The sequence below is a fragment of the Uranotaenia lowii genome, chromosome 2 (assembly GCF_029784155.1).
Source record: "Uranotaenia lowii strain MFRU-FL chromosome 2, ASM2978415v1, whole genome shotgun sequence".
NCBI lineage: Eukaryota > Metazoa > Arthropoda > Insecta > Diptera > Culicidae > Uranotaenia > Uranotaenia lowii.
The window spans coordinates 175,311,328-175,331,915 of record NC_073692.1 but is presented as its reverse complement, the minus strand read 5'-3'; the positions used below and the strand labels follow the sequence as shown (position 1 = coordinate 175,331,915).

General features: G+C 34.5%; 2 protein-coding genes across 10 annotated transcripts in view; both read right to left on the bottom strand.

Moving 5' to 3' along the window:
• Positions 1–20,588, bottom strand: part of LOC129741846 (uncharacterized) — a 138,891-nt gene that overhangs the window by 6,294 nt on the left and 112,009 nt on the right. For 7 of the 9 annotated variants that reach the window (XM_055733639.1, XM_055733642.1, XM_055733640.1 and 4 more), the window contains 4 exons: positions 14,637–14,794; positions 14,193–14,316; positions 4,112–5,464; positions 2,445–2,510 (listed from right to left, as the gene is read on the bottom strand). In XM_055733639.1, coding sequence (XP_055589614.1) covers positions 2,445–2,510; positions 4,112–5,464; positions 14,193–14,316; positions 14,637–14,794 — 1,701 coding nt within the window. Of the gene's footprint in view, positions 1–2,444; positions 2,511–3,683; positions 5,465–14,192; positions 14,317–14,636; positions 14,795–20,588 lie in introns of those variants that run through there. The other 2 variants (XM_055733645.1, XM_055733643.1) reach the window with 2 other exon arrangements.
• Positions 1–20,588, bottom strand: part of LOC129741851 (DNA-binding protein RFXANK) — a 134,388-nt gene that overhangs the window by 15,108 nt on the left and 98,692 nt on the right. The gene's annotated exons all lie outside the window — the stretch shown is intronic.

Below are 20,588 nucleotides of genomic sequence, written 5' to 3'. Positions count from 1 at the left end.
TAAATCAGTAAAAAGTCTCTTTTGGAAGATTTTGGGTGAATACGGGTTACGATTTGAATTTTCTAGTACCGTAAAACGGGGTAACTTTGACCAACAATAAATTTTTGCACATTATCATCAATAATTCAGTCTAAAGTTTAAATTTTTGAAAACTGTGTTTACGTTTGAAAGCCTATAAATTGAGTATCAAATAGGAAAAATTTGGTTTGAATTTAGTTTTATTTTCTGTTAGTAAAAATGTAATTTCAAAATCTTAAAATATCTACTTTTTCCAAGGCTCGCAAACAAACAGCAAAAGAGTAAGCCCGTATTGGACAAATGGATAGGAACCCTATCAAATGGATAACTCTAAAGAAAAATGAAAACGGAAATAGTGGGAGGGCCTGAGGTATGTGTGAAGGTAAAATTTCATTTATATTTGTAGCTCAAACTATTTAGCAACTACTTTGATTTTTGTCTCTAAATGTATGCACCATAACAGTTCTTTTTCGATTATAAATGTTTTTAAAAGAAAACGTTAAAAAGCAAGGTAAAATTGATAAACTAGCATTTGTAAATATAATGAAGATGTTTTGTATCCTTTATGATCAAGAAAACTCGTTAAAACCGTCAAAAAAGAGACTGATCGATGTTACCCCAAATCATTATATTCTTAACAGAGGCGAAATCGATTCTTAAATCAAATTTGAAGTAGTCTAGTAAATTTCTGAATCATGTTTTACGTTCATAGGAGTCCACTACTGGTTTTAAAAATATGAAACATGCCACATTCCCCTTTGCAAAAAACGAATCGAAAAATATTGAAAAAAAGTAATCAATATTACCCCGTATTACGGTAACATTCTTTGAGAAGGAAATTCCATTAAAAGACAGTTTTTTAAGAATAATTTTTTTTAAAATTTATTTTATGTGAAAGTTTTGTGAATTTGTTTGTTTTTAAAAATAAATATATAATATTTACCATATGTAAGGATTTTTGAATCTCATTGCATTTTTCCATGAACTTATTTTGATTGATCTTAAAGCTAGCAAGTAATAGAAGCTGTAAGCGGTTTTTTTTCATTTTCATCAGATATATGAAGAACAAAATTTTTATTCAAATCACAAATAACTAACTGCTTTATTATTCACAAATATTCTTTTGAAAATCGATGAGGATTTCATTTTTATAATAGATTGTTCATTCTCGAATCAAGTGTTCAACAAGCGGGATTTTATATGCTTTTGTAAGAGATGTAGGTATAAAAACAACCACGTTTATGCGAAACGGAATTTAATTTCTGAGTAACGTCAAAAATGTGATAATTGAATTCGTTTATTGAAGCGCATTGTTATGTTAAACTTATGTTGAAGAAATACTATAACAGTGTTGCAGTAGAAGTTCTTGAGCTTTAAAAAAAAATTAACTTTCGTGACGTCACAACGCATTTTTTACCCGGGTGCAACTCACATCCTGATGAGCCGATTTTCTCAAAAAGTTTGAAGAGATCTCTGATTTACGATAATATGTGACGTTTAAGGGAATCATGAATTGTAAAACAGTAGAATTTTCGTGACGTCACAACGCATGAATATACATAGATACCTCTATTAACAATTCTAGAGCAAAAACTTGCAGCGATTATTCTTTATCTAATGTCATGCTCCAAAAATGGCTCTTTTACTATCACTTTGCAAAAAAAATTTCGACAAAACTGGACTAAGTTATGTTTCAAATAAAGAACGATTGTTAAAATCAATTGAACTTCATACTAAAATTTTTAAATTTCAACGATAACATACTGAACTCTAAAAAAAGGTAACTAAAAATATTTTGATGGAAAATGAAGGTCAAGATATAACCTTTCTAATGCTGTGCAATTTGTTTTTGAATGATAAAAAATAAAAATTGACTTCCCAGTTGAGGGGTGCTTGGAATGGGTCAATTATAGTTTTTATACCCATATTCGATGTAGTATTTGATAAAATTAGTAAACTGCTCCTCCCTTACGCAAATCTTTAATAAAATACAATACCGATTCAAAAATGAATTGAGTTGAAAATTTTTGAACAATTGCAAGTAGAAAGTAAATTAAATTAAACTAAAAGGAAAAACAAAACTACTGCAAAAAATCTAGGTTTTGTGGCATTCCAGGAAATGTTCTATTCTGGGGGAAAAAAATCTGGGTAATGGTCCTTCCGGGAGAAAAAACCTGGGAAATAGTTCAGGAAGTGGTCAATTCTGGGGGAAAAAATGCTGGGAAATGGTCCATCTTATTAAAAAAAAATCTGGTAAATTGTGCATTCTGGGAATAACTCATTCTGGGAAATAATTCATTCTGGGGTTTGATTTCGAGTATTTGTCATTCTGGGGAAGAATCATACTAGGTTAATGTATTCGGACTTTTGAGATACAATCATTTACAGACCAGATTATAAAAAAACATTCTTATATACATACTTACACGTTGCCAGGTATCTGCCTTCTTCGGTACGGAACAGCGGTATTTCAACTTGGGAATTGCTCAGTTCTGAAATAATTTGATCATATTAATAAAAATAAACTAACTTAAGAAAAGCAAGTTTTAGCACATCATTTCCGTTCATTACTGAACAACTTGCATGCAACAGATGATGACAGGGCGCAGTCAAAGGACAATAATGGCAACCGAAAAGTTAAATCTACGTAGATCTATAACCGCGTTAGTACCGTTTGTAGACTAAACATGTAGAAAACAGACACAATATAAACAAAGCATGTTTTTTTTTTGTTACTTGCGTGAATTTAATTGAATCTGTTCATAAAATGTAAGATGATTTTTGGTACAACGAAAATGATGTTACGATAGAAGCTATGCCAAATGAAACATACAAGCTGTTGGAAAGATTTTACAGAAGATACAGTTTAGACAGTAAGTATCTATAAGAGAAATTCACGGGTCGGGTCAGTTTGAAAAAGAATAGTAGAAGACATCACGATCGTTGAACACGGGAAGGCAGTAAGTTAGGAAGCGTTTCTGGTCAAATGCGCACACAAAACACAACAGTTTGTTAACAGAATAAACACACTGGAAGCGGTAAAGTCGGTCTAGGGTTTCACAGTCTGATTTATGCATTACACAGATTTGAAAGCTCCCTTTTTCCAAATAAACCAAGTTTTTACAAACTTTTTAACTTCGTATTTGTATAACATAATTTTTATGGGAAATAGATGGAAGTAAGCTAAGGGAGTAAGGAAGAAGCTTGTCGATGTTCCAATGTTATTATCGTAGGTATTCGAGATTTTTTGAAAAGAATCTAACGTTGGTTAGATCACAAAATATTTTAAAACAAGAAATCGAATGTTGCCTTCTGTAAAATATCTAAAAAGGTTCAAAGGTAATCTTTGAATTTGTTATACTTTTGACCTAACACCTAAATTAAACTAACAATATTCAATCGAATTGCCTTTATATCAACATTGTAGCTGGCTAGAATTTTTGAACATGTTTACACTATCCTTAAAATTTGTAATTCGTGATAAAAAGTATGGAACCCTAGACCGAACATGAGATAGAGGAAAAAGAGCAGACCGTTCACGGAAGGTTGGAAAAACTCTACCCACAGATAGATTTATTGAGGAAGTAATATTTCGACCGGTACTAACCCGTCCTACTGTTGAACGTTTGGCATAGGCGTATCACATCATCCATTGCTTCATATTCTTTTGATAGAAAAATCTTTCCAACATATTGTACTTGTTTGCTAGTCTTAGTTGTGATATTCTAAATGATTCGCTACTTTTTGGCTGTAAACTGTTGATGAGCAGTGAAGAAAATGGTTGCGATCGATGGCTTATCTAAACTATTGGAGGTTGATTCATCCGTGTCTTAGAGGATACAGGATAGAGGATCTTAGAGGAGTAGTTCAGTCCTTTGGAACACCGGTGTTGCTAACATACAGGTAGTTGATATCTCTGTGGGTGTTATACTAATAGTTGTAACAGTAAAAATGTAACGTAAATAAATATGTATGTAAGTTGGCTTCAGTGGGAGAAGTTAATCCTTGTTTTTGGGGAGGTCGACGTGGGTGCGGAAGAATGGTCTCTACAACTGAGAAGGTGCCGCATCCGCCAAACTGTTCTTTTTCTTACGAAAAATCTTCAACAAGGTCGCAGCGATGTGTAAGGAGTTGGTCATTGAGAGTTCTTTCTCCAGAGCAACAATGTTCGTGATAGCCGTTGTGTAGTCTTGAAAGATTTGCCACTCGCATTGAGCGAGACTGCGCATATTACTCATACGAACACACGTTTCGTCTTCCTCCGTTATCAGGTGCAGGCCACGTACCACGCACAGATGCCGCAGATTTTCTCTTTCTTTTCGTAGGTGAGGTAGTTCTAGCGATAAAGTGATTTTCAGTCCTGTACCGAGAAAGGAAGGTCTCGATACTAGATAGCCTAGGAAGTAGCTGTGTTTGAATTGAATTTTGTCTTCTAGGAAGTTCATGACCCGTCCGATCTTAGAGTAGACACTGCCAACGTCGGCAGGAGACTGAGAACTGGAACAGCATAAAACTCGTAGATGTTCCTGAGCATTGATCCAAGCTGCCAGATCCTGTTTATGACTGACGTAAACGCCGCGACCGTACGGCCAAAAGCGACCATTTAGCGCTATTGATTCCGCTATCTGGTACGGATCGAAATGGTCCAGCATAGGTATCAGAAGCCCACTTGTCGCTAATATTGTCCGAATCTCCGAAGGGCTTTCCAGTATCTCATTCATTGTGTAGTACGTTCCAAGTTCCTCTTCACCGATTGCATGAGCAAAGGCCATGGATAGGATCTTCGAGGTTAGAATTCTCTCCGCTTTCTCAAGCTGGGCAATACTGAGGTTGATGGGAAACTCATAATCCTCTAAGTTTCTTGAACACTCTATCACGGTTCCAGTGATAAACTTTCCCGATGTGTCAAGATTCAACTTAATATCGTCGGGGTTCTCTCGTAGTATATTTCCATTCCCCTCCTGAGTATGATTTGGCGATTCTGCAATTACGTATCTCGGGAAATACTGCATCTGTGGATGTGGCACTAGTTCCTGTTGAAGGTCCATACAATGCATATCCTTCAACAGTGGGACCAAAAACTCTTGAAACACTACGAACACGTCGTAGTCTGGGATCACGATTCCAACGTTCAAGTCTTCGTCGATTTTCCGTTCCTTTGTCGCTTTTTTCATGGCAGGCCAAATCACATCGAACAAATTGTGATCCAGTCGAGTTTGGCGCTTTTTAATCTTATCGAACACACTTCGTTTCAGAAACCTAGCTAAGTAAGACGTTATCAGTATCCGTAAGGACGACGCACTTCCCGGTACGCTGTTAGAAGGAAGCTCCAGTTTTCGTATCACTCCATCCACCGGCTCGTGGATTATCTTGAAGCAACGCTCCAGTGTCGTCAAAGTATCGACATCGTCCAGCTCTCGGCGAGCACTGTGCTGATCATCCGGAACTACGTTATGGTATAACAATTCCGATTAGTTAATGGTTGCATAGGAACAAAGTGAACATGACATCCGTCAGTAGATTCGATCGTTTTTTTGTAATTTTTTTTTCCAAACACCAAAATCACCTTAGGCCAATTGGAGCGCTTTTGATCGTTGATTTCACCAGAAAAACAAATCATTCAAAAATCAAAATTTAAAAAAAAAGCCAAAAACACTTCCCATTTCTAGCGTTGGAAATTGTTCAAAAATAAATTTTCAAGCTGAGGCAGAACATACAGTTTATTTAAAATCAATTCTGAATCAAAGCAATCAAAAGATACGGTACACCGTGGTTGAAATAAAAGGAATGATTCAGTAGAATTATTGAACCAAGTAGGCTCACAACACATAAAAGAACTTCAAGTGTATTTATCGAACTCGATTTGTTTGTAATTTGATCTTAATACGTCTAAAAAAGTTGTTTAGGCAGACGTTTTAATTTCAAAATAAATATTACCTCTTGAGTGTAAAATATTAAATCAATATTTGTTGTCTGAACAACATATTCTATAGAGTGTCCATCCCGGCAATTCCCGGGAATTTGAAAAATTCGGGAATTCCCGGGATCATGGTTTTATTCCCAGGAATTCCCGTCACGTATGAAATTATTTCTCTGGAAAAGCCTGATAGCCTCCAGAACCATTCTTATTGTTCTTTTTGAAAATGTAGTCATACAAATCTCATTGGAAATATGCCAATTCCTGTGGAAGTAGACATTTTGCAGCCATTTGGTGCAATTTTTTTCATTCAAATAGATAAGTTTAAAAAGATTATATGTATTTCCATACCGTTTTCAATGAACGAATTCTTCGAAAAGTATATGAAAAATCGCACAACAGGTAGGCAGATTGTGTTTTCCCGCGATCCCGCGATCCCGGAAATTCCCGGGAAACAAGCCACCAGATTTCCCGATTCCCGGGAACGAGAAAATGATCGGGAAATGGACACTCTAATATTCTAGATGAGAACTACAAATTTTAAAGTTTTTTCCTAACTTTTGCAGCCGTTTCCTGTGAATCCTTAAGATGTTTCATACGAACGTAATGGAAGCTCACGCGGGAAATACTGATTCAAAAAGTTAAAAATTGAAACATTTTTTTCAATGTCGCTGAAAACTTTTATTCTGCACAACAAACTTCCATGATAAAGAGGTTGTTCGGATGTTAACATTGGTAATCAATCATAAAAAAAAAATCTCCTTATCATCTTTACAGGAATATTTAAAAAAAAAACCAACTTTTAGGTTCTCAAATGACGAACATATTATAAATTTTGAGCATCGGTGTGTTTAGAAATTCAAATTTAGCTAGAAACAAAGAAATATCAAAAATGCCCGGTAAATAAGGAAATTAATTTCTAAAACCATTTTCTTATGCCCACCACACAACTCGAAAACATAAAAAAAAATTACTGATACGATTCAAAATAAATCAAACTCGAATCAATGCTTTTTCCGACCAGTCATCAATAAATGATTTAAAGTGATGTTTCTTATTCTGAACTAGACATTAAGTTGAAAAAAATTTAAGCAGCCAGAAAACGAAGTAGAATTGAAAATTAGAATAAACCAGAGCTTAAAGCTTCGGGCATAAGAGTCACAGACATTAATTAGAACCCAGGCTTGAAAAAAAACTAAATCCGAATTCTAAAATAAATTCCAAAACAGATAAGAAATTATTCATGGTTTAAATTGTTCAACGAAATGATAATAATTATTAGGAATCGCCATAATTTACATTCCTTTTCTTCAATTTCAATCGAAGGCTTGATTGGAAAAGTCATCTGTAATTTTTTTTAACTAGAAAAAATATATAAACACGATTCGAATTTTGAATTCTTGATAAAAATCCATTTTGAATTTGAAGGAATTTATTCGAAACATATACTTGAAGATAAAATTTCGTTTGATACAAAGAAGAAAATGAATTTTATTTCAAGAGCGCCAGTGATCAAAATCAGGAATTTAATAGCGCCAGCACTAAATTTTATTTCGGAAGTCCGGACTTCCGACTTCCGAAAGACTTCCGACAAAGAAAAATGAGGTACTAGATTGTCGGAAGTCTGTGTTTTGTTGCCAGTTCAACAGCGACGTTTCTAAAATTTTTATTTGAATTCACAATAAAATCATTTTTTATATTCCAATTCGGTATCGAATTTTGAATACGGCGAATGCGCCAACATCGAGAAACATTCGAGAAAAACACTTTCGAAATTTGACAGCTTTATAAGATCCCCGCAAAAATATTATTTTGTTGTCTTCATTTCTCGAAAAACAAACATCCCTCAGTTAACTTTGCACATTCAAAATGTAGGTTTTCGAACGTACTTCATCATCCAGCTGATAACTCCATGTGTTTACATTTGGGGCATTCGTTCTATTCTAAATTCATTACCGAATGCTTCTAGTTATAAATATAAGAGACTAAAACAAAAGAAGAAATTTATATTTGTTCCGGCCTAATAACTTCAAATATTTATAAAACAACATGTTTAATTCATTATTAAGAGCTTATACTGACAAATTGGAAAATGGATGATTTCTTGAATGATCAGTAAGAAACTGATTAAAATAATTAGGCAAGAACAAATATCCATTTCTTCTTTTGTCAAATCCCCCCCCCCTTCCTTTGGAAATTTCCAGAAAAACACAAAAGGGGGGAGTAAATAAAGTTTGAAGTTTTTTATGGAAATTTCGAAAAAAAATCCAATATTCGAAATATAGCAAGAGTAAAAAAAATTGAAGAAGATGGAAGCTTTATCACCTTTTGATTTCTTGATTTCATTGATTTTTTCGATAAAAAATTTCTTGATTTATAGGTTTTGTGTAATGATATGGCAAAAAATTTTGTTGCAAACCAGCTTTCGCGCAATTCATTCCAATTATTCGTTTTTATGCATTGTGCCTTATAATGATCTCGAAAATAAAAAAATTAATAAACGTTGCGCATTAATAATTAGCTTTAAAGTGGTACTTTGAACTTTTTATAGATTAAAAGAATAATGAACGATTCCAAAAGAGATATTAAAAGTAATAAAAATAAGTAAAGTTTATAAATTTTCAAGTGCAGGTTTTATAATTTTAAACTTCAAGTTCTGAGCATTTTGTCGCAGTCGAAATACTGGGTCCTGGAAAGTACAAAAAAAAGAAATTATGATTTTCTTATTAAACATTCAGATTTCTAGGCTTCCAAGAAGATAACGTTTTCGAAACACAATAGTTCAGAATTGAAAAACATCGAGAAAGTTATTGAATTTAATTATAAAAATTAAAATATTGAGACTTATTAAATTAGGTAAATTTATTTAAAAGTTGAAAAAATTCTAAAGAATTCGGTAAATTTACATGAACATTAAAACATAAAAAGAAGATTTTAAGGGTACATTCCTAGTTTTGGTGATATGGAGTTTTTTTAATGTTACCCTAACAAATATACATGAAAGTATAAAAATAATTCTTACATTATTTAATTTAGGAATAAAACCATTTAATTTAGGAATAATTATGATGATATCATTACAAGCATTTCCAACATTACTGGAGAAATTTATGAAAAAGATTTTTCTTTCATTTAACGAATTTGTTGAAGTTTGAATTTTAATTTTGCCTTCAAAATATCTGATACTAAATTTTGTTTAAATGAAGTAGAGTGAACAAATAGAAAACTTCTATAGCTTTTTTCGCTGAAGTCACAATAAATTTGCGATCTTAGGAAAAGTTGATAATTGATTTGAAACATTTTTCCTGATTTTTTTCATGTTTCCAAGTTAACAAACTTTTGACAACAGGGGATTTTTTTTTATTACCTGACGGGTTTGCGCCGGGGGTCTTCAGATTTTCCCCAAAATTGAAAATTTGGTTCATTTTTGCGACTTAAAAACACATGTATTTTTTCAGATTTCTAACATTTTTATTTTTTGAGTTAGCTTCGGTTAGATTTTTTTGTAAATAAAAAATAACCATTTTTCAAAGCTACATAACTCTGTTGTTTCTCAACGGAAATTATAAAATAGCACATCAAAATGCATTGAAATTGTATCAGCTTTCCAAATAAAATAGTTGAAAAAAATTAAATAATAACCTTCAACATGAAAAGTTGTAAATAAACTTTGAATGGCGTCTAAAAGTACCGTCTGCACCACCAAATATTTTGCAAAAAATACCATTGTATAGCTCAATTCATGATGCAACTTTCATCTGAAGACACCAAAGTGGGCCATTAACACCTTGAAGAGTTACGAAAGAAATAATGACAATAAATCCCTTTTTTTGCATCGAAAACAAACAATGGTCGAACAACTGCACTCACATATGGAGATAGCAAGCACTTCTAACAACATGGAAACAAAAGAACTTATCAAAGCAGGTAAAAAACACTACTTTTTCGTCCTTTTCAGATTGCCCCTACTCACATAACAGTCCCATATAAAAATTCGTCATTTTAGGTCAACATAAGGCTTCAACATAAAACACTAAAAAAGAGGTTTTGTTCAAGAAATTTCGAAAAAAAATCAATTCGTGACTGTCCTATATGAAATATACCTGAATAACGATCCCATATGTGAAATACCACGGATTTGGTTACTTTTCAATGCTTCTTTCGGCGAAATAGTCTTTGGTTTATTGCTTTGAATCATTTAAACATTTTTTAACTCACTTGATGTCGAATGATGCACACTAGTTTTCGAAGGCAGGTCTGACTTTCTTAGGAATGACTTCCTGAGCGAAAAACTATCGGATGCAATCAAAAATCGTAAAAAGATTCAACTTACAATCTGGAATTCACGATATTTTTTCTAAAAGTATGTTTCTTTTTCTGACAATTGCATTTAGAAGTTCAAAAATGATCAAATTTAAGTCTTAGAAAGTAACTTGGTGAGAAAAATATATTCTGTATGGGACTGTTATGCTAGTAGATTTGAAAAAGGTTTAAAATATGGTCGATTAACAGTCTCATAATGAATAAAAATGGTGCTCTCGACCTTACCAATAACCCAATTTCAAAAATTTCAGGTCTAACGATTTATTATGACAACCTAGAAACGATTTTCGTTTATACTGAAAGTGGTGGTCACAATTTAAAAATATATTCCAGAACAGAAAAAGCTGATTGTCTTGCTTGCTTGTTTTTGTATATGAGACTGTTATGAAAGTAGGGGAGGTAGATTGTTGCAGCTTAACTGACTACATGTTATATCCAAAAATCTAATAACGTATTCGTTTATACCCTGTTTTGCATCGAGGTAGCAAAACACTGACGACGAATTATGTTCGTTCTAGTATAATAAACCTCAAAACTGAGCGAATGTAGAAAACGAATATGGTAAAAGTATCATATTTTCATCATTTTACAGCCTAGGCTGGCCATACTGAGCTCTTCGATTATTTCTACAACATTTGTGCCACTTTCTCATACTTTTTTGATCAATGAGAAAGGATTTTGGTGTCCAGTACTTAGCTCCCGATATAAAAACTATGTAAAGCACATCTATATTTCATTTTTAAATCACATTTTTGTGATCCCAAACACAGGGAACCTTCTACTATCGGCATTGATTATGCTTCATAATGATCTTTGATCAAAAAGTTAATAAGTTATTGTAAAAGGTTGTAAAAGCAACATTCCCATTATTAGTTATATCACATTAACAATAGGATACTAAGAATTTTGGTTAAAATTTAAAGTCAGTTTAGCTGCAAACACTCTACAAAGCACGAAAAAGTAGTGTTTTTTACCTGCTTTGGTAAGTTCTTTTGTTTCCATGTTGTTAGAAGTGCTTGCTATCTCCATATGTGAGTGCAGTTGTTCGACCATTGTTTGTTTTCGATGCAAAAAAAGGGATTTATTGTCATTATTTCTTTCGTAACTCTTCAAGGTGTTAATGGCCCACTTTGGTGTCTTCAGATGAAAGTTGCATAATGAATTGAGCTATACAATGGTATTTTTTGCAAAATATTCGGTGGTGCAGACGGTACTTTTAGACGCCATTTAAAGTTTATTTACAACTTTTCATGTTGAAGGTTATTATTTAATTTTTTTCAACTATTTTATTTGGAAAGCTGATAAAATTTTAATGCATTTTGATGTGCTATTTTATAATTTCTGTTCAGAAATAACAGAGTTATGTAGCTTTGAAAAATGGTTATTTTTTATTTACAAAAAAATCTAACCGAAGCTAACTCAAAAAATAAAAATGTTAGAAATCTGAAAAAATACATGTGTTTTTAAGTCGCAAAAATGAACCAAATTTTCAATTTTGGGGAAAATCTGAAGACCCCCGGCGCAAATTGTCAGATAATAAAAAAAAATCCCCAACAGTAAAAACAGAAATTTCTTATTTTTTTTAAGTGATTTCAAAAACAAAAGCTGTTTTTGCATATTTGGATTCAGGGCACCAAAATTTATCAAAACTAGCATTTTATGCACCTCAGAAAAATGGGAACTTAGTAGCCTTTCGTAATTTATCAAAACCCTTTTGAATGTGGAATGTAGCATTCAGAAGAATGAGAATCATTCTTTCTATAGGGCGTTTGCACAGTGCATTAGTATAAGTAAGCCGTTGGGCAAACAAATGTGACAGCCCCATGTTAAATGAATACAAATCGACTAAAGAAAGATTTTTTTTTGAAGAATTAATGAAAACTATTGAAAAGTTTCTTATGTACAACACATTTTTCGAAAGCTAGATCATTTTTTTACTTGTTTGTGATTTTTTCTAATTTTGAGTTAAGTTCTTTAACAAAAATGAAGACTTTGTACAGGATATGAGCGTTTTTAGTGAAAGCAGGACAAATATTGCTCATGTTTATTAATCAATTTCGTGACGAAAACTCTTAACATCATCTTCCTGGTTCTAAATTTTATATGATAGACCCAAAAACGTGAACAAAAGATCCGTTTAATGTGCTTCACAATGATGTTTGACTTGTTTTTAATTTTTTGTTTTGCTTGGTTCCCCACTGATATCCAATAAAATAATCGCAGAATCGTTTCCACTTGTTAGCAAATGATCCAAAATATACTTTTTGAATGTTTTTTAGAGAAATTGAGCATTCATTTAAGGGAAAACCAACATTTTGGTTGAATTTTGTTTTTTTCGCATATAAAAACTTCTAATGTGTGCCCAACAGACCTCTTGTATGTGTGTGTAGCAAACGCCCTATTCAATTCCCAGAGGAATATTTCATATCAGCATAAAATTTGGAATGACATCAAACTATTTAAAATGATCTTTTTTGTTTACAATCAAAGTGATTAAATGGATACTGGGTTTTGTTTTTATTTTATAAAAGAACTAGACAAGGTGGCCCAAAATTGTTCCTCTGGTCCAAAATAAGTCCGTTATCCTACTTTACCCAACTTTTCATGATCCAAATGCCAAATATAGCAAAACATCAAGTCTTTAGAAAGCCGTCCACACTTACCCCAGACAGGGTTTGCAGACAAAATTTTAGTTTTTTTTTTAAATAAACACCTTTTTGTTCATTTTTAACCGCCGGGGTTTTTCTTGGGGTAGGGTCAAGATTTCAGTTTCAGAACAAAAGGTTAGCTGAATTGACAATCAAAATCTACAATTAAAAATTAGTTTCAATTCGGAAACATCATAGATACAATCATAGAGATTGGGTCGTAAAATGAAATGTCTTAGGCCTAGAGTAATGTAAGATAGAATAGCGCCGGAAGCGAGCAAAGTTTCTGACATGTTCGTTGTTAACGCGCCAGCACTAAATTTTACTTCGAAAGTCCGGACTTCCGACTTCCGAAAGACTTCCGAGTCGACAAAGAAAAATGAATACTAGATTGTCGGAAGTCTGTGTTTTGTTGTCAGTTCACCAGCGATGTTTCAATTTTTTTAAATTTAAATTCACAATAACACTTTTTTTTTAAACCTTTTGTGTCAAATGATTTCCCGGTAAATTCATTTTTGCCCTGAAAATATTACTTGGACAAATTATCCATGGGGGGGGGGGGGGGGGGGGTTGAACTCCTACGTCCTCCCTCCCCCCGTTCGCACTACCTTACATTTGTCAATTCAACCAGTTTGAACAGTTTGAACAACAATACTTAGGTTGGGTGGATTTCGTTTTTTTTCTCTTATTTTTGTAACAAAATTTGGTTGTTCGGTAAGAATATTAAATTTTTTGGCTACAATTTCCAATAGGCATACAATAATATACCGAACTGTATAAACTAACTGAACATGTTAAAAATGTATGTTGAAGTTGTAGGTGAATCATGTTTTCTTTAATAACCGTGTAATAGTTGGTTTTCCTCAAATATGAATTATAGAGGAATTTATCCATACAAAAGTGCTTTAATTTGATAGTTCCATCACTGTATTGCGTTCAGACACGAAAAAAGTCTATTTCCTATCTGATGACATATTGAAAAATTCGATATTGTCATTGAAAAATGCATTGATTTAAAATGTAACAATTTCATAGTCGTTAACTATTTATTTTTTCATTAATTAGTTTTCTCTCTATTAAACTATATGATCTGCCCAAGCATTACTAAAAGTATGTGAAGCCCAATATCGGAACCATTCATGGGAAACTATTTGTAGGAAAAAACGTGATAAACCAAAAGGTAGATCAAGTGGACAACATCTAGCGTCTCAAGAGCTGGCACTCGTTGAAATTTTTCTACATCAGGCTTGCGTTAAGCTTTATCGATCGGTCAGCTCTAGTCTTACCTTGATCATTGAGCATCTCGTCTGCGAGGTCCTCTTCGGCACCATAATCGAGCAGCAGCTGCCGGTGCGAAAGCAGATCCTTGGTGCCCTCGTGATCCAGGTAGAACTCGGCCGGATGGTTCAACTGATTGCACATGAATGAAAAACAGAAGTTTCTTTTCAGAAGGCACACAGAAGAACAACGGTGAGTAGGTTTGATTGTAGCTTTAACCTTCTAAAACCGATCGATAGTCTCGGCACCAAAGTCTCATTAAAACTTCATTTTCAATATTCATCAATTGAATCGCGACAGCTGTTGAAATTCATTCCACGATACAACCACTAAGCCACCCATACCCGTTCTTGTGCCGATTGAATTTAAATAATGCATCACAGGGGAAATAAAAAAAAAGTTTTCCACAACTAAAACCAAACCACATGTCAAGTCAAGCCGAAGACACTTACGTTATCTTCAGCCTTGGAATTCGCCCCTAGGTGGGTCAGTAGGTTGTAGAAGTGGCCGTTGTCCTTCAAGGTTGCCGCATAGTGTAGTGGCGTTCGACCGTTGTCATCGGTTGCGGTCATCGTTTCCGGGAACCGTCCAGCCAAATACCGCACAATACCTGTCCGCAGTAGAAAAAATAGGAAAAACAAAACAATTCCTTAGAATTTCAACAAAACGCGATATGCTGAATAATGTTATTTTCAACTAAATTCTAAACACCCCCGTGCTATCTATCGCGCGTACTATTGATGTCCGGAACTTGGTCAGCTTCTGAAGCTTCCAAAGGTTGATCTTGCTCAACCGTGTTACTGCCTTCGGCAATATCGTCGGAGGACATCCTTTCAATAGCGAATTCTAGACTCGATTGAATTGAAAACTAGGTCGAAAGCCTTCTCCATCACGGAAAGTACCCGATATGAGTGAAGGTCCTTCGAATCGGTATTCCATTAGTCATCATTTGTAAACCCCCTCCACCAACCCCTCTCAGAATGATAACCAAAGCGAAGGGGGGTGGGGGAAATGTGGGGAAGAGTCGGGTAGGATGGTACCGGAACTGTTTGCTTCCCTCGCGTGTCTAGTCGTTAAAGTATAATTGCACCAGGATGCGATTGTTGATTGTCGATTCAATGTGTTTCGAAATTGTGCTACCTCCCTATCTTCATATTGAAATGTTTCAATTTACCAAGTAGATTTCTGAAATTTCAAAAATATCGAGTGGATGTTCTTTAGAGTGTTCCTAACTTTTTATATAGATCCATTTATAAAATTATACTGTACAAAATTTCACTGACAACTCTAAGGAAATTCTCAAACACCTTGAAGAAAAAAGAAATTTTGGAAAAAGAAATCCTTTAACAAAATTGTTATTGATTCTGGCAACACCGTAAAAATACAGTCAACAACTTCAATTGGTAAATAAAAAGAACAATGTAAAAATATTGTCTAAGTTTGTTTATTTTTGTGTTCATATACCCAGCAAACCTTAAATCGCTTAAGAAATGAAAGCTGAAATCGTAACTATTTTTAAGCCGAATCGCAACTCCTACCAAATAAGTAAACGATCGTAAAAATCGTTACTTTAAGTCGGTATAAATCGGATATGATGAAAAGTCCACCATGTTTGATAATTTGATTTCCAACGCGGGATTCAAGTGAGAAAACAACATCTTTGCAATACGCAGTTTAACCAGGTTGCCAAAAATCAGATGGTTCATTTGGCAAAAATGTCCGATGAGAGAAGCAGCAAATATTGTCGCTGGCAACAGTTTGCGTGCATTGAGAGCCAAACTTGCGCTCTCTCGCGTACTTTCAGGATGCACGAATAAGGTGATGAGTATTGTCCAATTTGATTGATTCTTATCGCGTAAGCCAGAAGTTAAAAATTTGTATATATATTGACTCCACTTTGGTAGGTAAATGATATTTTTTCGAGTTTTATTAGATGATTCTATATAGTGTATGAAACGTATAAAAAAGTTAGTTGCGAAATATATCTACAAAAATGTTTGCTGGGTATCATTGCAGAAGTTATTTCATAACTTTTAAACAGCGAAACTGATGGCACTGTTCCTCGTCAATTTTTACGGCTTATTCAAATGACAGCAATTCAAGTTTTCCACAGGTTTCTAGATTTTTTTTATTCAAGCTTGTACATTAGAGTGCCCCAAATAACTCAACATTTGAAAAAGATATGCGCTGTAGGCTTAAATTGATCCTAGGCCTAGTACAAGATCTCACGCCAAATTTGGGCCAGATCGGATCATGGGAAGGGGTTTTTCAACGAGCTTAAAGTTTGTATGGGATTTTAAGACATTTTGTTTGGGAAGAACATAGAAATCCAGTTTTTCATGAATAACTTTGGTCCCTTTCGGCCGATTTCTTTTGAAAACTGTTTTTCTTAAAGCCTAAATTAAGACTAAAGTTACCCCATTTTTGAAGTCTAATAACTTTTTTATCACTGGTCGAAATGAAATGCAGTTCTCGGATGAAATATTCGTCATAGTTTAGGCTTTAAGGACAACCGTTTTCAAAAGAAATCGGCCGAAGGAGACCAAAGTTTTTTATGAATAACTGAATTTTAATGTTCCTCCCGAACAAAATGTCTCAAAATCCCATACAAACTTTAGGCTCATAGAACGACCCCTTCGCGTGATCCGATCTGGCCCAAATTTGGTGTGAGACCTTGTACTTGATCTAGAATCAATTTGAGCCTACAGCGCATAACACAAGCTTGAAAAATCCCATACAAATTTGGGGTAGTCTGTGTTCATGTGTGGGAACATATAGAAATGTTCAACAGCGTTTAAAAAAAAAAAATAATAAATCAGTGATTCCAGTTACTGGATTTTTTTTTATTATTATGTCTAGTAAATGTAATGAGTAGGTTAATTTTTTTTATTTTTAGCCATTTTTGTTTTCAAATGTACCTTCTGCACGAATAGTAGAGAAAAATGGGGAACTTGATCCCCTTTTCTTATTTTCATTATATCTTTTTGGGAAAATTTGGCAACTCGCCGTCTTTAGCATTTTCTGACAGCGTGTAATTTCAAGTTTATATGCTCTAAAAATTAGAACGATACAAGAACTCGTAGATGAACTAGAAGCATTTCCGTACTTACTTACTTAATGATCCCGCGCCGATCCTCCGGTGCATAGGGCCGTGGTAAAAGACCTCCACTGTTGACGATCCGGAGCCAGCGTCTTCATCTGGTCCCAGTCAAGATTCTCGTCGACAGTTCGGATTTCAGCAGCTAGGCTTCGCCGCCACGAGTTTCTGGGTCTGCCTCTTCTTCGATGACCTTCTGGATTCCAATCTAGCGCCTCTCTGCAAATCTCGTTATCATCTCTTCGCAGCGTGTGCCCAATCCATCTCCATTTATGTTCCCGAATCTCGATTTCTAGCGCCCTTTGATGACACCGGCGATGCAGTTCCTCATTCTAGATCCAGTTGCCAGGCCACCAAGCGCGGATGATATTCCGCAGGCAGCGGTTTACAAATACTTGCAGTTTTCGCGTCGTTACCGCATATGTGCACCAAGTTTCGCACCCGTACAGCAATACGGATTTGACGTTTGAGTTGAAGATTCGGATTTTCGTTCGTAGAGAGAACCGAAACCGGAGAGAATCGGATGATAAAAAGTCCATTCACTATTTTTTGCCATATTAGTTCTCACTTCCTAGTTTGTAAGTATCAAACAAAGAGAATTCTAAAAGTTTATCTACTATCCTAGAGGAATTGCATACATTAAGGCGCAATTTTCTAGTTTTCGGATAAATACAGTATTTTTAGTCCTTTTAACGGATAATTACTGGATAAACATTAGTTATTGGACAGATATTAGTAATTTCATGATAACCATGATCACGATCCATTCAGAAGAAAAATATATCTTTTTAGACTCTAAGGATCAACTAAACCCATCACATTCATTTTGGAAAACTTTTTCAAAAAAAAAAATTGAGTTTACTTTTGCTTTGAAAATATGGCATTATGAAGTTCATATTATGCTCAAACGATTGACATATTGGAATAAATATTTTTATCATAATTTTTTCATGTGAGAAACTTTTGGAAGTGATAAAAAAAATACATTTTGTTGAATTTCTCAAACAAAGTTCAATAACTTCCATTTTTTTTTTAATTTGTTGAGATAACGCACACTTTTCTAGAACATTTGATATTTGTGAGACATTCCTGTTTCGAGTTATAGCGAAGGAATCAGATATCCCCAGAGATCAAGTATCCTCATTCTGCTCTACTGTTTATCAAAATAATGTTCATATAATAATGTTCATCTGTTTCGTCAGTCACAACAATCGAATTTTTCTTGAATTCATGATTTGATCGCTTTTGGTGGGAAAATTGGAGAAGATAGAAAATCTCTCGAAAGAAATTTTATGTCCTTACATAAAACTCAAATCGTTGAAATCAACCGTCACCAAAGAAATAAAAGTGTCCGGGGAACGTATTTCAACAACTAGGATCCGGGCTCTGGGGGAAATCGAAATCCGGGAGCCACAGTGACGAACAGAAGAGTGGCCAGCACTTTCAAGCGAAACTCCCAAGATGTCGCCAATTAGTTGGGAATACCGTCTACAACCGTCCATGAAGCTTAAAAACGATCCGGAATATCGACTTATAATAGTAATGAAAAGCAAAACCTTACGGCAAAAACAAGATTTCGAAAGCTGTATAAGACATTGTTGACAAAGTTTGATTGCGTGGTAAACTACTGGTAATCGACGACGAAACCCACGCCAAGGCAGACTTCAGACAGCTTCCTCGGCAAGAGTTTTATACAGCATCCGGATGAGGAAAGGTGGTAGACATTTTTAAGCAGATTAAACTATCAAAGTTTGCTTAGAAGTATCTGGTTTAGGAAGTTATCTGTATCTGAGGCTTGTAAAGCGACATTTTTGTTGCAGCCGGGACCGTCAACCAGGAAATTTACGTAAAAAAGTGTCTTCAAACGGTTTGCTGCCTTTCCTGAAGTAACATGACTTTTGCTGTGCTGTGTTGGCCAGATTTGGCATCCTGACATTATAAAAAAAGGCCATGGATTGGTTTGCCGCTAACAACATTCAGGTTGTGCCAAGGATAAGAACCCTCCCAACACACCAGACCTTCTTCCAATCGAAAAATATCGGAAGATAGTTTAGCAAAACCGTAAGAAGACCCAAAAAACTGTAAGCAGCGAGAAGCAGTTCAAAGCAAACTGGCGTTCAGCGCCGAAGAAAGTGGATAAGGTGACTGTACAAAATCTGATGGCAGGCGTCAAACGAAAGTATCGCCAATTTGGAAGTCTTAACTGAATATTTTTTCCGTCTTTAAAACATATTGTACTTAAAAAAGAAAGATACTTTGATTTTTTTTATAAACAAATAATCGATTTACACGCAATTAAGTTTGACCACTTTTTGATCCCAACACTCTTTTTTAAACCTGGTTTGAGAAACCAAATGTTAGAAGGTACTAAATTATGACCAACATTGTAACATTTCAAACTTAATGCACCCTATTTTCACAACATACCGAAAAAATATAATAGAATATGACTTAAGAAGACCTTCCATTTAATTTGATAGCAACTTTGATATACATATATAAATGAACGAGCTGATCCCATACGAACTCCGTTTCGCTTTCAACTTGGAATATGTCATGAACAGTTTGTGTGAAAGTCAATTGCCGAACATTTTTCAGATGCACTTTCCAGATGCAATTCATTGTAAAGTAATAATTGCAAAAAATATTGGAAGATTACTTTTTCTGTCGTCTGCCTCTAAATTTGAAATCAGGAATCAATTGACCGTGCCACAAAAAAACCCCGTGTATAAATTTTGACTCGATCGTTGCATAACAACACAATTATTGCCAAAAAGTTAAACCTATTTCGGTGGCCTCTTATACAATCTTTGATATCTGAAATCGATTGCCTTTCCCTCAAAACTCCCGTATGCAAATTTTCAAAGCAATCCATTGCATAATAACGTCAATATTGCTAAAAACAGTGAAAAATTCATAAATATGGACGACCCCTTCCGTCGACCCCTGGCGAAACATTTGTCATCTAAAATCGATTGTCCGTCCCCGAATAGTACCGTGTGCAAATTTTCATCCCAATCCGATGCCAAATAACGACGATGTTATAAAAATATTGAAAGGTTAATATGGACGACCCCCTTTGCCGGCCCCTTACACTGAATTTAATACCAGAAATCCATTGCTCGTCCCTCGAAACTCTCGTGTACCAATTTTCATCTGAATCCGATGTATAATAACGACAATATCGCATTAACAGTGAATAATTAATATAGACGACCCCTTTGGCCGACCTCTGTTTTTAATTAGGATAATTGATATCAGTTGTTTGTCCCTAATAACCCATATGTGCAAATTTTCATCCCAACCC